The sequence below is a fragment of the Belonocnema kinseyi genome, chromosome 2 (assembly GCF_010883055.1).
Source record: "Belonocnema kinseyi isolate 2016_QV_RU_SX_M_011 chromosome 2, B_treatae_v1, whole genome shotgun sequence".
Classification (NCBI taxonomy): Eukaryota; Metazoa; Arthropoda; class Insecta; order Hymenoptera; family Cynipidae; genus Belonocnema; species Belonocnema kinseyi.
The window spans coordinates 66,818,960-66,835,481 of record NC_046658.1 but is presented as its reverse complement, the minus strand read 5'-3'; the positions used below and the strand labels follow the sequence as shown (position 1 = coordinate 66,835,481).

Genomic DNA, 16,522 nt, shown 5'->3' with positions numbered 1-16,522 from the left:
ACAGATGACAATACGCCAATTAGCACAAATGGTAAGTTCCGACAGTGCCTACAAGTGTGCCTACTGGCCGCTAAATGGAAATACCGGTTTCATATGTATACATCTGGTATATTATCAGCGCGAAATGTTGATGTTGAAGAAATAAATTACAGAGTCGTGGAGATATTGGAAAAAAACCACAGAACGAATTTATACAAGTGTAGATAGTGTTAAAAATTGTGGAAAATGGAGACATAAATAATGCAATACAGTCGCTGGCCACATTATTAGACCCATGCCGAAAAAGGAATATTTCACTGCATTTTTTGTTATCTCATTGCAAGACTGTTAACGCTTGTTGGTAAAACTTTTAGTTTAATACTTATGGTAACATTTTATGTAATTATTCATACAGTTACCACGTTCAAACTTAGATGGCAGCAGTTCTGTAATAAAAACTTAAAGTAAATAAATGAACGTGAAATATAGTGCAACAGGCTCTATTGTATAAAATATCTATTTACAAATCGTGAAATACAAGAACATTGCTGAAGTAAGTTCTTTATTGATGCTTTGACTCATTTTTATGAAAATAGTGTAAAACTCTTGCGATTTGTGATAATTATGTATTTTTCAGAATGGGTAAACGACGTGATTTGTCTCCTGCTAGAATTGGCCAAATTGCCGGTATGTTGAAAGCTAAAAACATGAGCCAGTATTAAATAGCTAAAATTTTAAATGTCTCACGAAGTTCAGTGAAGCATATAAAAAAAAAGATTGACCTTGGCGAAGATTTAAAGGTCAAACGTAAAGGTGCATGTGGTCATCCTTGAATAACTTCTGAGAGGACAAACAGAAAAATTCGTGATATATGCACCAGAAATCGAAAAATGGCCTTGAATCTTTTAGAAAAACAGATTACTGAAGCAGGAATTCAAGTTTCTGAAAGAAAAATACGACGAAGGTTAGCTGAAGAAGGTCTTGTCCCCCGAAGACCGGCACGTAAACCTAGACTCACACCAGCAATGATTACAAAACGTTACAGATGGGCCCAAAAGTATAAGAATCTCACAAAGGATGACTGAAAAAAAGTAATTTTACAATATATTTATATTATAAATTCGATATTTATGTAAAATTTGTGACAATCCTCGGCATTTTAAATATTTTACAGGTAAATTTCTCAGATAAATCCACTTTTCAAATATTGATCGAAAAGGCTCATTTTGTTAGGCGTCGATCGGATGAGAAATACAAGAAAGATTACATTGTTCCAACAATAAAACATCCTCCTTCGGTGATGGTATGGTCTGTAATAAGTATGTAAGGTTCAGGGCCCCTGTACATCGTGGAAGGTACAATGAATGCAGAACAATACGAGAAAGTGTTGGAAAAAGAGCTACTTCCAACGATGAAAAAATGGTTCAAAAAACGTGAGAAACCTATTTTTATGCGCGATGATGCACCCTGCCACCGTTCTAAACGTATATCAACATACTTAGAGAAGAAAAAAGTCCCAGTTCTTGCGACTGGCCTGGAAATTGTCCAGACATGAATCCTATATAGAATGTTTGGGACTTTATGAAACGTGAAGTTTCTAACATGCTCCTACAACCAAGCCTGGAACCTGGAATCTGGAAAAATAACGTAGAGATAAGGAAAAAGATTGAGAATTGCATTGACAGCATGCCTAGTCGTATAGCAGCCGTGTTGGCTGCTAAAGGTGGCCATACAAAATACTGATTTTAGCTAAAAATCGTGTTTCATTAACATAAATGCTTTAATCTAATGTAAATCACTGCTTTTTTAATAAAACTCAATGTATAATATATGCTTTCTCATAATTTTACTAAAACTGTCTAATAATGGACGTTATGTGTAGTTAAAATGGCAAAAAGGTGATTTTTCAGCATGGGTCTAATAATATGGTCAGGGACTGTACTCCTAGAATACTTGAACGCATTAAATCCACCAACCCTTCCCCCTAATTCGTAATATTTCTATTAACGAAGTTCTATGCAATGGTACACGTTTGAAAATAATCTTCTACTATGTCGCATTTTAACAGATGATAAGGCTGGGGACATTATCTTTATACATCGTATTACATTGTATTGTGAAGGACAAACTTTCGATACTATCGGGTCAGATCTTCGTAAAGATGTATTTAATCATGGACAATAATTGTATGTGGCATTTTTCCGAGTTCGATCTTGGCATTCTCTAAAAATTGTCCTAGGAGAGCAGCGGCAAAATAATATTATAAAGAATTATGTGTATACAGAAATATTCAAATAATTTTGTATTTTTAAATAATTAAAAATAATATTTAAAACCAATTAAGTTTCGTTATAAATTTTATATTGCAAAATCAACCAAAACAAATTCATATATAATCAAAACATTCCTAGCGTTGGAAGCACTTTTAGTTAAATAAAATCTGAGATTATTTTCTTCAAATATCTTCAGGTTAAAAAATGGACATATTATTTATTCGGAGCAATTAACTTTCAGAAGCGGACTGGTATTTACCAAACTAAGCCAATAAAAGTTTTGCAAACCGACCCTTAAAATCCTTTCAAAGGCTGAACTTCCTACCCTAATGAAGTACCTAAACGTACTTAATTGTACTCTTAATACATTTTCCAAAGATTCAGCTCGATATTTTATTTACAAAAAAAGTTCTTTGGTTCAAAAAAATATTCAGTGAACTGATAAAGTGAGGTCGGTAATATAGGTATTTGGTTGTGTTACATGCCCGTAAGGTGACGAGTGGGTCACGTGACCAGATTCCTACCTTACCGTCACCTTTCTTATTTCCCAATTTATTTTCACATGAAGCGCCATATCGAGTTGAAAATTTGGGGTAATAAATAAAGAGCACTAAGAAAGGTGAGTCTGGTCCTAAACTTTAATAATTATAAAAAAGCAAAAAAAATTATTTACAACAAAAAACTTTTTTCATAATTATACAAATTTAAGACAAAACCCACCATTCTTACTGCTTCTTGTTTCGTATCCCAAATTTTCAACTCGATGTGGCGTTTCGTGTGAATATAAGTTGGTAAATAAAAAAAGTGGCGGTAAGGTAGGAATCGGGTCACGTGATCCACTCATCAGTTGGCCTTAAAGGATTGGGTATGATTTCAGGCGCGGGGAATTCTAAAAAATATTGGGGATGGGAGGCAGGCTTAAGATGTTTCATAGTAATTCATAGAATTTTCAAAGATTTTCATTATTTTAAGGAAACCTCGCTAGCTCAGAAGGCAGCGTGTCAGACTTCCGTGCAGGAGGACTTGGGGTTCGATCCTTGAGCCGGTAACAATCGAAATTTTTCTAGATACTCATACCGGGATTTCAGTGGTTCGGAATCCGCCTTAAACTATAAGTCTCCTCAGAATATCGAGTCTAGTCTTTAGGGTTACTAAGCCGATTTTACAAAGATTCGGAAATGAATCAGCGATCTCCTTGCGTAGAGGCCCCATGTCCAGGTGTATCAGGGCCTCGCGGCATGAATCATTTATGTAGTATTCGGACGCTTGGCGCAATCTTATGCAACTAACGCGCTGAGATTGCGGATTTCGAGCTGTTGGTAACGCTGGACTGAGCACATCCTCTCTTTACGCCCCCCCGGTTTCTCTCATTTTGAAACTGCAGAGGCCATCAGTTCTACGAATATCGTACACTATGGGTTCTTATTTCGGGCGTTGAGTGTATTTTGATGGGTTTAAAAGTATTTATTCACATGAACTGAGGAATTTGAAATGATTTCAAAGATTTAAAAATATTTTAGAATATTTTTAATATAGATGTCAAGAATATGAATGAATTTTAAGTAATTTAAAAGTATTTCAATGATTTCTAGGAGTTCAAATAAATTTTATGAGGTTTTAAAGAATCTCCTAGATTTTAGAAAATTTAGAAGGATTTTATAGGAACTAAAGTTTTGTTGACTTTCAGAAATATTCTAAGAGGCGATTAAAGGATTTTAATTGATTTAATTGAATTTCCGAGGTTTTAATTGAGTTTTAGGAATTTTACAAGCATTGTAAAGATATGAAGTGACCCCTTTTTTAATTATTTTTGGCGGGTGACTTCACGGAGGGGGTGGGGGGTAATAGAATAAGGGCGTCATTTGTTTTTAGCGTGGACAAATACCTACTATCGGCGAGAAAATTCTAGGCATCTGGGAAATAATAAAAAATGTTTGCTTAAAATTACAATAATGTGCAACTGTAGCTACTATCCTCAGTTCTAAAGGAGACATTGAAGCGATTCAAACTTCAAACTGTAACGGATAGGCTCTGTAATTATTTACAATCTCCCGAAAGCATTTGATTGCATTTGCTATCGTAAAAATTGCGATATTTTTAGTTATTTTTTTTTTAGTTGGAAAGCAAGCGTCAGAAAGTAGGGTCCCCCTTTTTCTGCTGCCAATCGCTGATGCCTTTCTTTGACCCATGTGCTTCTGAACTCTTGCTAAGACATTGACGCCTCTTCCAACTGGCTGCAAAAAAGGCACCCCCGCTGGTTTCTAACACTTACTTTCTTAGAAAAAAATTATCCGAAAATATCGCGATTTTCATGAAAAAAACAGTAACATCTTTCTGGAAATTGCAAATAATTACAGAGGCATTAACGTCTTCAATCTTATTTACATACAGCACTTTCAGTTTTCGAATGACAACAAAATTTTAAAAATTAGATCACTTAAAATTTAAAGAAAAAAAAAATTTCATTAAAATTTAGAAATTTTTTAAAGTTTCTAGTATACGAAGAAAAGACTTGCAAATTATCCTAATGACATTTTGAATTTCGATAAAAATTTAAAAAGCTATATAAATATTTCGACGTTATTTTCATTAGATTTTTTAATTGTTATTTTTAGTAGATATTAACAAGGTTTAGAAATTATCTTGATAAAATTGTCCAATTGGCCACAAACTATCGAGCACGAAGCATGAGTCCCGTAATGATAATGTAATTGTCAAAGCCGTAGGTGCTTTAAGAATCGTCTTTAAAATCAAATGTAAAAAATGTTAATTTCCAATTTATGACTGTAATGCTCAAAAGTTTGAATTGCAATTTTCGATTTGAGTTAAAACATTTTCGATATTTGAAAAATTGTGGGTAAAGTATACATATTAAATTTACGAAAACCAGCGCGAAGCGCGAAAGCGTACCCGTGTGTCCTAGGCGTGCTCAACCTTGGCGCGAAGCGCGCAATGAGAATGTTCCCGAGTTTGAGCGCGCCCAGGGCTCGCGACGGTTGAATCTCGCGCTCGATAATAGGTTTCCTCGCGCTCGCATGTTTATTCTTTGCATTTGGCATGCAATTATATTTTATTTCTTTATTTTCAATGTTATTTTTCACAAATAAAACAAAAATTACGCATCCTATCAAGAAGTGACTCTTAAAGAAATTGTAGATCTTTTTTGGGATAACAATTTTTGTTAATTCATCTTTTTTCGTATCATACATAGTTTGTCCACCAAATGGAATTTTTTATTTTTCATTATTTTTTGGGCAATTAAAATTTGAATTTTCTATTTTTAAAGAAAATCCAAAAATTTGTTATGATAATTTTGTAGGGCTTTCAAAAAGAAATGTTTTTCTTCTCTTGACATTTTTCATATCGTGCGTTTTTTGGTTTAAAATTTTGATTTTCGGTTGATTAAAAAATTTTGAAAACGCCATAACTCTGAGAATTTTCTTTTTATCAAAAAAATCATAAGGATAATTTTTTTCAATACTATAAATATCCGTACATAGAATTTTCAAATTCAGAAAAAAGTGGCCTCAAAAATGTTCAAAATGCGCCCACTTTTTGAATTTTTATCAAAAATGGCTGGTTAACGAACTCGTCCTTTCTTTTAGGACCTAAAAAGTGTGCCAAAAATGGATTTGATCCGTTCTTTTTTTCGAGAGTTATCGTGTTTACGGGCGGACAGCCGGACAGGCAGACAGGCAGATAGACGCCATCGTAAAAACCTGATTTTCGGATTCAGGGGGTCTCGAAACGTGGAGATCCTTTGAAAAACTGTGATGTCAAATTTTGGACGATTCTAATACTTTCTCAATAATAAATGATGAGAATGTAAAAAGGTTCCTAATATATTTTCTTATGAAGAACTTTTTCCAAATTCGGACGTGGATTTATTTAGCTATAGGATTTAATAATTTTGAGAATTGCTGCTGTTGCGATTTCGGGCTGAAGTGGTACCCCTCGGCGGCAAGAGAGGCTCTTCACCGAATCTTGAAACCCAGCAGCGTATTACAACTCTGCCGTGCAAGTTAAAAAGACACTTAAGTCATATTTTTGACGAAAATGAGATTTTCGCATCAATCGATTCGCAAAAGACTACTGTATCTGTCTACGCAAACGAGAATTCTGAATAAAAAATAGATTTGATTAAATAACAAGTTTTTTGCCACTAAAATTTGTAATTCGCTGCAGGATTAAACCGTAAGTCACTGAAAAGTTGTATTTGGCCTCTAAACGCCAGGTATAACGTATGGAAATACAACTCAGAAAGACCGCGTGTCGACTCGAGGTCTTTCAACTTGTAAAAGGCTCGAGTCTTCAAAATACAATAAGGTCGAGATATTTTACAGATAAGAAAGCCGCGTGTCAACTCGCGGCTTTTGTCCCATGTATTTTTCACTATGATCAACGGCATGTCGATTTTGTGTAGCAAAACAAAAACAGCAATCTTCGTTTTTTATACAGAATGAGACAAATATTTATCAGCTTGTATGAATGACGTTGAAACATTTATAAAAAATTAACTCCATAATACGTTTTCGAGACAAAATCTTTCTCGTTGATTTTCTCCGTTCGAAGTTGAACAGACATAAGTGTCTTTTTAACTTGTATGGCAGAACTGGTAAAGGTTCACACGGCCCTGAATGCTTACGTTTGGAGCTCTTGGGATAGCTGCAAGGCCAATTTCAGGCCAAGCCCGTATTATATACAATCCAGGTTCCAGTGTAAGTTGTACTTGGCAGATTTTTAATGGCAGATGTTTTTGCTGGGATTTATTTGCATTGAAGAAACTTACATATGCTATAATATATTGTTAAATTGACAGTTGGACAGTGTTAATGAAATAATTAAAAAATTATTATAAATTTTAAAGGGCTGAAGTAGAGAACTACATAATCAATATTTTTGCCGAAAATGCTTTTTAACTATGTTCTGACCATATTCCTCTTCCTAACAGTTTGGAAAGCCTTTACATTAAACTAATCGCAGCTTTTTTCAACATCAATACAACAATCAAATTCCAACCGAAAATCTTAAATCTTCATTTTCTACAAAAAAAAAACACTTTTGTAAGTTGTTTTTTTCACTTAACTTTTTGCGTTGCGGTCAGAAACGAAATTTCCTAATATTATTATAGTTTATTTATAAAGAAACATATATTTTTCTTCATATTTTTTAATGAACGTTTTTTAATTCCTATTTATTCTCCCTATGTTTCGGATGTGAGTTTTTACTATCTTTTAAAAAATGAAAAATTAATTTTTATTCGCTATGCAAAGACGATTTTCAAAACCCCTGAAATTAAAACCTCCAAACTCTTGAATTATTTACTTAGAATTGATTCAATTTTTCGGATCAAACTCATTTTCTCCCAATTCAGCTATTCAACATCTCAGAAAAAAGTTTTCATTTTTTGTTTAAACTGAAAATTACACTTTTTATCGTGATTCACATCCCAGCCTGTTCCAATTTTATGTTCCTCTCCCTTTGAAATTGTAAACTTCCACATTCTATTTCTCAAAACATAAGAATTTTTGTCGATTATATTTTTTGACCACACTTCAGAAACACTTTAGCTCGGAAGTAAGCTTTTGTTTTTATTTTTAAGTTATGATTTTGATTTTGCAGAATGTTATTTTGCTCTCCTGAAAAATTCAGATTTTATTGTTTATCTATTTCTGTACTGCAACCCTTCAAATAATCTTTTGCAATCTTTCTAGTATTAATATTTATATAATTTTTCTCGGTTTTCCAGAAAAAAAAGAAAAAAGTGAGGGTTGAGAAAAAAGAATGGGAAGGGGAGATGGCTGATTTCGCCACCCAGTAGATCCGCGCCTGATTGAAATTCAATTTTTGTCCAGACGTTCGCATTTTCTTCCTGTACAAGAAACATGTGGAAGGGAGAATATAAAGATTAAATCAGTGTGTGGACAACATAACTGACCAGAGAAAGCCATAAGAACCAGTTTTGTGTTTGGGATCCACGAAGAAGGTCGAGGTGTCCTTTTACCTTCTTTAGAATTTCAGTTGACGCGTAGAAATAATATAGATGTATTAAATTAAATAGTATATTTATTTATTATTAATTTGTCAGATAATGATGTATAAAATTGTACAAAAATATTTTGTTGAAGTGAAATACTTATTCAGTCGTGCATTTTTCACAATTAAACATACAGAAGCTGATACCACGATTGTCAAGCCTTTTACAAAAATTCCAGGTCCCAAGGGTTTGCCTCTTTTAGGGACTTTACACAAATATCTTCCAATTATAGGTAAATAAATTATTTGTTATGTAGTAGTTTGAAACTTCGAAAATTTCTAATAGAAATGATATAAAATAAAGTTAAAAAAATGTATTATCAACATTAAGCTTTTATACATTTATTTAAATGTATCTAAGCCTTTAAATACCTACCTTAAAATTACAAAATGATTTAATTCTAATAGAATTTAAAAATGTTGCATGAGGTTTTTAAATATGTGAATTTACTTTCCTGAATTCAGTTTAGTATTTTCCATTTCAGGTGAATATGACAATGAGAGATTGCATATTTCAGGAAATAAAAAATTCGCCTCCTACGGGCCACTCGTAAAAGAAACCATTCTGGGTCAAACAATAGTTTGGGTTTTCCGACCAGAAGATATAGCAGAAATTTTTAAGTCTGAATATGGAAAAATTCCTGCAAGAAGAAGTCATCTTGCACTTTACAAATACAGAACTGATAGAAAGTCAATTTACAAAACCGGAGGTCTTTTGCCCACGTGAGGTTTTAAATAAGATTACACCCAACTATTTAAAAAATTAATTTATTCATACAATTATTAAAAAGTGCATGGCGTCATTTTCGATTATATCTCGAAGCTATCTTGAAATCATCTCGAAACTATTGTTGTCTTGAAACCCGTGTTTGTGATTGGATGAAGGTTTCATTTTTTTTGTCGTTAAAAAAACTGCAAATTTGAGTTTACGAGAAATGTTAACTTATCCAAATACTATGTTAAATACTAACAATCAATGAAACAGAGGTGTCCATCAATTTGAAATAAAAAAAATTAATTTTGTCAGTTCGAAAAAAATATAACATAGAATCCAAGTAAACAAAGTTAGTCAAAATACACTTTTTGAAATACAAACATAAAAAAAGGCATTGCATATTTCCTTAATCACATAAAATGTCGTTTTAAAAATACCATATTTACCATTTTTTGACGTTGGCTTTGCTACGAAGAAATGTGTTTTTTATAAACTCGATTAAAATTAAAAACTACATTTTCAATAGTCAAAACTAACCTATATAATGTTTATATACTATACTCTGTTAAAAAGTAAATATTTATGCATATTAACGATGAACTATTAGCAATTTTTATAGATTTTTAAAACTTATAATGTTTTAGCTTAAAAATGTTTGATAATAATATTCAGAGGCCAAAGAAAATCTTTGTAGTTATAATTAGCAAACATTTATTTTGTAAAAGATGTCTTATTTAATGCTAAGGAATTTATTTAAAAAAATGATGTTTTCTATAAATTCAACCGAAAATCCGAGAGTAATTTGCCAGGTTTAAAAAAAATTGTAATTCCTAAACTCCAATTATACTTCATAGTTTGATTATTTTGAGGATTTTTGGAATGCGGTAAATTTATATCATCCCCTTATACATACATAGATTTTTAATTAACTTATTGAATTTAAAAAATTTTAAGTTGATTCTTAGTGTGCTCAAAAATATTTTTTCTCTGTGCAGAAATTAATAAGCTTCTATAGGAAGATTCAATATATTTTAATTGCACAATTAATACAAAAAATTATTGTCAATCTTTTGACATAATGTGAATAATATTCCTATACGCTTTAGTATTGTAAATTTTTACAAATGTTAACTTTTTATCTGTGAAAAAATCATATGCTCAAAATAAATTATAGAAGCTCTATAACAGGATGTCTACTCAAATCCTGGAAAAGGTCTTTGACAATTCCATGTTTTTCCATGTATCTCAAATTTTTTCAGGAATAATTTGTCTTGGTACGGAAAAATTCAAATATTTTGAATTTTTCAAAACGATAGACTGATAATATGTATAAGTACATTTCCGCGAGTTTATTATAAAACAAAGTTTTTTTTCAGTTTTTAGGGAATTAATTAATATGTTTAATTTATCAAAATTTAGTAAATTATATTATAATATTTATTAAAACTTGAACAATTACATTAGAAAACCCTGGAAATGTCAGGGAATATGTTTAGAGCGTATTTATTTATTTTTTGTAAATTGATATATAAAATGGAATAAAAATGATTGTTTGTAAAAGTAGCTTTAGTTATTATTTATACTCATTACTTATATATTACTTTAATTAACTATTTTATTGAAAATTACTTTTTTTTAATTACTTGTTTTTAACTTAAAATTTAGGTATTATATTTTAGGTGAAAAATTCAAGTATCTTGTTACAAGTTGATGATTTATTTTTTCTAAAAGTTAAAAATGATATGTTTAAAATTTCTTTTAATATTATAATCACGGTGTCGGATCATTATACACACGGTGAGACATATTTTGTTAATGAGAAAAATAATCTGTTAATGTCAAAGAACTGAAAATTTTTTTTCAATTATCTCATTTATATTGAATTTACTGGAATTTTAAATTTCGTAAATCATATTGAACGTTCTCAAATCATATCAGATTTTCAGTAAAATTTATAGCAAAATGTTGGAAAAAGAAACCGAGTTTTTTTCTAAAGAAAGGGTAATTATTGCGCGCTACGACAATGTTCTGCTTAATTAAAAGTAAGATTTGCTTAATTAAAAGTAAGATTTAAGTTTTTCGTTAAAAAAATCGTATTAATGTTTTTCGTTCTAGAAATGGTGAAGAATGGTTAAGAATACGAAAGGAATTTCAAAAATCACTAAGCAAGCCACAAGAAGTTTTAATGTACCTTAATGGTACGAATTCTGTCATGGACCAATTTTTAAAATTGTCGAAAAAGAAAGACCACGAGGATCTTTTTCCACTTTTGTCTCGACTTTATTTAGAATGTCAGTCAATAAATTTTACATAAAATTAATAAGTTAACCAAGAGAAAACTGAATTGGAATTTCATGTTTCTTACAGTGATATGCATGGTTGCATTTGACGAAAAAATGGATAGTTTCTCAGAAGAAGAAATGCGAGATGATTCCAAATCATCCAAATTAATTGATTCTGCTTTAGTTACCAACAGTGCGAGTTTACGATTGGATGGCATGTTTAGGCTGTGGCGATTTTTCGATACCCCTCTTTATAAAAAATTGTGCAGGGCTCAAGAATTTATGGAATCGTAAATAATTGATTATTGCAATTATTTAAAAGAATTATGATTCACCTCTGCAGTATAAAAAAAATTATCCCTTTATTTAGAATTGCTGTGGATATGGTTCACAAAAAGAAAAAGAAATTAAGTAATTTATCGAGTGACCACAAATTATCCCTTTTGGAAACATACCTGATGAATCCAGCTTTGGATGAAAAAGATGTTGTGGGAATGGCCTGTGATATGTTACTCGCAGGAGTTGACACTGTATGTTACGTATTATAAACTGAAAAAATATATGTGAAGACATGAGAAGAAATACTGGATAAGGACCAAAAATAAAATTTGACAGGAAGAACACAATAAGTTTTCGCCACAAATTCTAAATTGAAAATGTGCAAAATTTGAAGAAAAAAAAAACATTTATTCTGTGTGGGAGGGCGTAAAAATGGTATCAATCTCATACACTTTAAAAATTCGTATTTTTTGTTCTTACAAAATCACGAAAGTCTGTCGGAAATTGTACTGCGCTGCAATTTAATAATTTTTTTATATAGTTCATGATAGAACATTTAGTCAAAATAATAGAAGTATGAGGTTACTGTTTATAATGTTGCCGGAAGGTGAAATATTTTTTTTTTTACATTTTCTGTGTTCAAAGACAGAAAAACCAAACGAACCTTACTTCGGCTTGTTTGGACCGTAGCGGGGGGCTCCAGTGGAAGTAACATTACGAGCTTAGATAAGGTTTAGTACCTTTCTTGATGATACATTTTGAGAAAGTTTGCGACTTTTTCGAAATATGTCCCTGCAACGTCACAGTTCAATAATAACTTAGCAAGTTTGAAAATTATTTTCACATTTCAGACTTCACACTCTTTCCTATCTTCTTTTTTTCCCTGTTTTTAAAGAATAACTTTTTTGTCTTGTTTTCATGAAACTTTCCCTTTTTCTCGATTTTTCGTTTAAATTTTTGTGATGGTTAAAAACTCGACTATTTAATTGGAAATTCTATGATTTTATTGAAAATGCAACTATTTTGTTAAAAACTCACAGCTCTTTATCAAAAATTCCACTATTTGGTTGAAAATTGTAATGTTTTGTTAAAAATTTATCTTTCTGGTTGAAGATTCAGTTTTTTGAGGAAAAATTTAACTGTTCCGTTACAAATTCGTCCCTTTTTTGGTTTAAAATTATCTTTTTTCAACGGAAAATTTAACTGTTAAATTTGTAGGTAAGAATGTATCTTTTTCCGTTAAAAATTTATGTAATTCTGCTGAAGATTCGTCTTGGGGATTGTCCATATATTACGTAAGACGTTTTTCTGTTGTTTGAATAAAGACAAAAATAATATTTTTATCAAGTTGAAAAGGACACAGCGATATAAACAAAAGAAAAAATTCTTACGTAATATATGGACGATCCCTTATCTAGTAGAAAAATTAATATGTTCAGTTAAAAATTCATCTTTTCCTTTAAAAGTTAATCTTTCGGGTTCAAACTTAAACTATTTTATTGAATAGTCGTATTTTTTATTATAATAAACTGTTATTAATTTAAATTTAATTTTTTGTGAAAATATCGATTTCACTTTTTATTAAAGATTCCTCTTTTTTGTTTCAAAATTAAACTACCTAGTTGACAGTAGAAAAGCTTTGTTAAAAATTAATTTTCTCTGAAGATGCATAATTTTCGTCAAAAAAGCATCTTTATATCTTTAAATTGTATCTTAAATTATTTATATCTTTGTTAAAAATTCGCCTTATTTGTTTAGATTTAACTGTTTTTTATTTAAAACTGAGATAATTTTTCGTTGAAATATGAATTATTACTGGTTAAGTTAAGAATTCATTTTTTCGGTTTCAAAATTGAACTTTTTTGTGCAAAAATCGTCTTTTTGGCTTGAAAATTCGACAGTTTGGTAGAAAATTAACCTTTTTGTTAAAACTTCTTATTTTCAGGTTGAAAATTCATTTTCTTTTAGAAAAGACGATTTTTTTTTAAATTTATATCTTCGTTTACAGGATTTTTCTGGTGAAAATGCAATTAATTGGTTGAAAATTTAATTATTTTGGTAGAAAATTCTACTATGTGGGTAACAAATTTAACTATTTGAAGAATTAACTACGTGGCAAAAAATTAATTTTTTTGTTAAAAATTCAGCATCGGTTTAAAAATTCAACTGTTTTGTGGAAAATTCTTTTATCTTATTGAAAATTCGTCTTCTTAGGTAGAAAATTAATCTTTTTCGAAATTTTTCTTGGATTTAAATCAACTGGTAGAATTTTTGTTTGAAAAATAATTCTTTAATCTGAAATTTAACCTATTCTATGTTTGGTTAAAATCTTAGTTTTTATTTTAATAATTCTACTATCAGCTTGAAAATTCAATTATTTTGGTAGAAAATGCAACTATTTGCTGATAAATAGAAAATATAACGGTTTTGTAGAAAATCCGTCTTTTTGAGTAGAAAATTATTCTTTTTTTTTTAACTAAGCTCGTCTTTTTTGGTTCAATTTAACTGGAAGAAAAGTCATTTTTTCTTGAAAATTCGATTGATTTCAATCAGTTGAAAACGAGTTTTTTGTTGAAAAATAATCTTTTAAACTTAAAATGTAACCATTTCATTTTTTGTTCAACACTTATAATTTTTAGTTGAAAATCCATCATTCTTTTATTAAAAATTACATTCTTGGCGAAAATTCATATTTGTAGGCTTAAGAATCAACTATTTTGTTGCTTTAACTTTTTTAGTCGAAAATTTAACTGCTTTGTTGAAAATTCATCACTTCCAATTGAAAAATCGTACAGTCATGCATGAAATGAGAAATATTAAGTCTCCCGTTAAGAATTCATCTTTTTTGATTAAGAACTGGATTAGGTTTGGTTCAAAATTCCATTGGTTTGTCAATAATTTAATTATTTTGTTCAGAATTCAACTATTTGTTTAAAGTTCATGTGGTCGAAAATAGTGCCTACTATGAACAACTCATTATAAAAACACAAAATTAAAGTGAAATCCGTGTATAGTTATCTACACTTGTTAAAATAGGGGGTAGGGGAGTATGAATATTCCAGAATTGTTAACATAGTTTTTGGATGACCCCTAATTTTAAAATTCAAATTTTCGAGTGAAATGGGAATATTTTTAAATATTCCTAGTACCTATCGACAAATAGTGCCATAAATTACTTAAAATCGTTAAAAACTGAATTTTGCAAAACTGGTCCTTATACAGTTGTCAGTTTCATGTCTTCAATCTATATACGCATTTAAATTATCAATAATAATTTTTTGTACAGACGACCAACAGCACAGCGTTCGCTTTATATCATTTGGCAACAAATCCAAAAGCACAGGAAAAATTACATCAAGAAGCTTCCACTTTATTACCAAATAAAAATGATCCTGTTACTGCTGAAGGATTAAAAAATGCAAATTATGTAAAAGCAGTTTTGAAAGAAACCTTTAGATTAAACCCTATTTCAATTGGAATTGGGAGAATCTTACAAACCGATGTCATTCTCAGTGGATTCAAAGTTCCGAAAGGAGTAAGCATTTTTTCTCCATAGATTTTTAATGTTAGAAAGACAATAAAATTTATCATTGTTTTTCAGACAAACGTGGTGACCCAAAATCAAGTAATTTCTCGATTTTCGGAATATTTTAATGATCCAGATTCTTTTATACCTGAACGTTGGTTAAAGAAAGAACATTCAAAACACGCTTCCAAAGAAAAATCAATTCATCCATATGCAGTATTGCCTTTCGGACATGGTCCTAGATCTTGTATCGCTAGACGATTAGCCGAACAAAATATGCAAGTCTTTTTACTAAGGGTTAGTATTATATATAAAAAAAGTGATGCTACCAAATATGTTTCTCGAAAATATCGGACACATTGTTGTCAAAGTCCTAATTGGCTTTTGAATCACTTTAAAATGCTCAATTGATTACATACTTTTTAAATTTAAAACTGAAATCCGCTGTTAACTTTCAATTTTCTTATAACTACTGCTAATTAAATTTGGAGTCGTTAAAATATTTCCTTGTTTTTGCAAATAAAGATCTTAAATTATCTACTTTGATACGAGAACAAAATTTAATTTCACAGTTTGGAAAGATTTCGGAGTAAATCTTTGAATTTTGAGAGCATTCCTAAAAAATATCAACGTTTCCGAAGTGCAGGGTGGCCGTTTTAATCGAAGAAAAAAATTCCCGGTCATTTCCCGGTTCGCAAATAATTTTCACGGCCAATGAAATTTAGAAAATCAAACTATATTCTAAACATTTTTCCATATAAAGTAATAAAAAATAAGCAACAAATGAAAGCAAAGTGAAACCCTTCAATTCCAAAATTTAAAAAATGGAAGTTTAAATGTTTTCAATTCAAAAATTGTGTATTCAAATGCTCAATAACTTACACGTATAAACTGGAAGGTACTAACACTTTTAAATTGAACAGTTTTAAGTGGAATGCAAATAAACTGAAAAATTTAGAACTGTTATAAATTATAGAGTTCAAAGATTCAGATTAAGTTCCGAAAATAAAGATCCACGTTAACATTTTCAATAATCTAAATTAAAGAATCAAGCAATGAACTTTAAAAATGTTCAAAATTATATTATTTCAAGTATTTTTAAGCTAGACTCATTAAAAATTGAAAAATAATTTTTCTAACTTAACAGTTCTTAAATTAGAAGTTAAACTATTTTTATTTGAAATAGTCTAGGCATCTTTCAAAAGCTTTAAAAATTTATTTCAAAATCTTGAGAAATCTACAAGAGTTTTTAATTTTTTTCAAATTCAAAATAATGTTTAAATTTTTTGTCAGAACTTTTAAATATATTTCAAAATTAATTGAATTTTTTCTATAACTTTTAGAAAATCCTGCAAATTAAAAAAGATTAAATTTGAATTTATAAATAACAAGAGAACACTTATTATTTGTAAAAATATTAGACATAAGTAAT

The 16,522-nt window shown here is 30.1% G+C and overlaps 1 protein-coding gene across 1 annotated transcript in view; it reads left to right on the top strand.

Moving 5' to 3' along the window:
• The first annotated feature begins 8,169 nt into the window (after positions 1-8,169).
• LOC117168392 (cytochrome P450 302a1, mitochondrial) overlaps positions 8,170-16,522 on the top strand; it is a 12,228-nt gene continuing 3,875 nt past the window's right edge. The window contains exons 1-7 of the mRNA XM_033354016.1: positions 8,170-8,521; positions 8,774-9,011; positions 11,119-11,294; positions 11,371-11,575; positions 11,656-11,815; positions 14,851-15,099; positions 15,166-15,387. Of these exons, the coding sequence (XP_033209907.1) occupies positions 8,344-8,521; positions 8,774-9,011; positions 11,119-11,294; positions 11,371-11,575; positions 11,656-11,815; positions 14,851-15,099; positions 15,166-15,387 (1,428 nt within the window). The 5' untranslated portion in view covers positions 8,170-8,343. The remainder of the gene's footprint in view (positions 8,522-8,773; positions 9,012-11,118; positions 11,295-11,370; positions 11,576-11,655; positions 11,816-14,850; positions 15,100-15,165; positions 15,388-16,522) is intronic.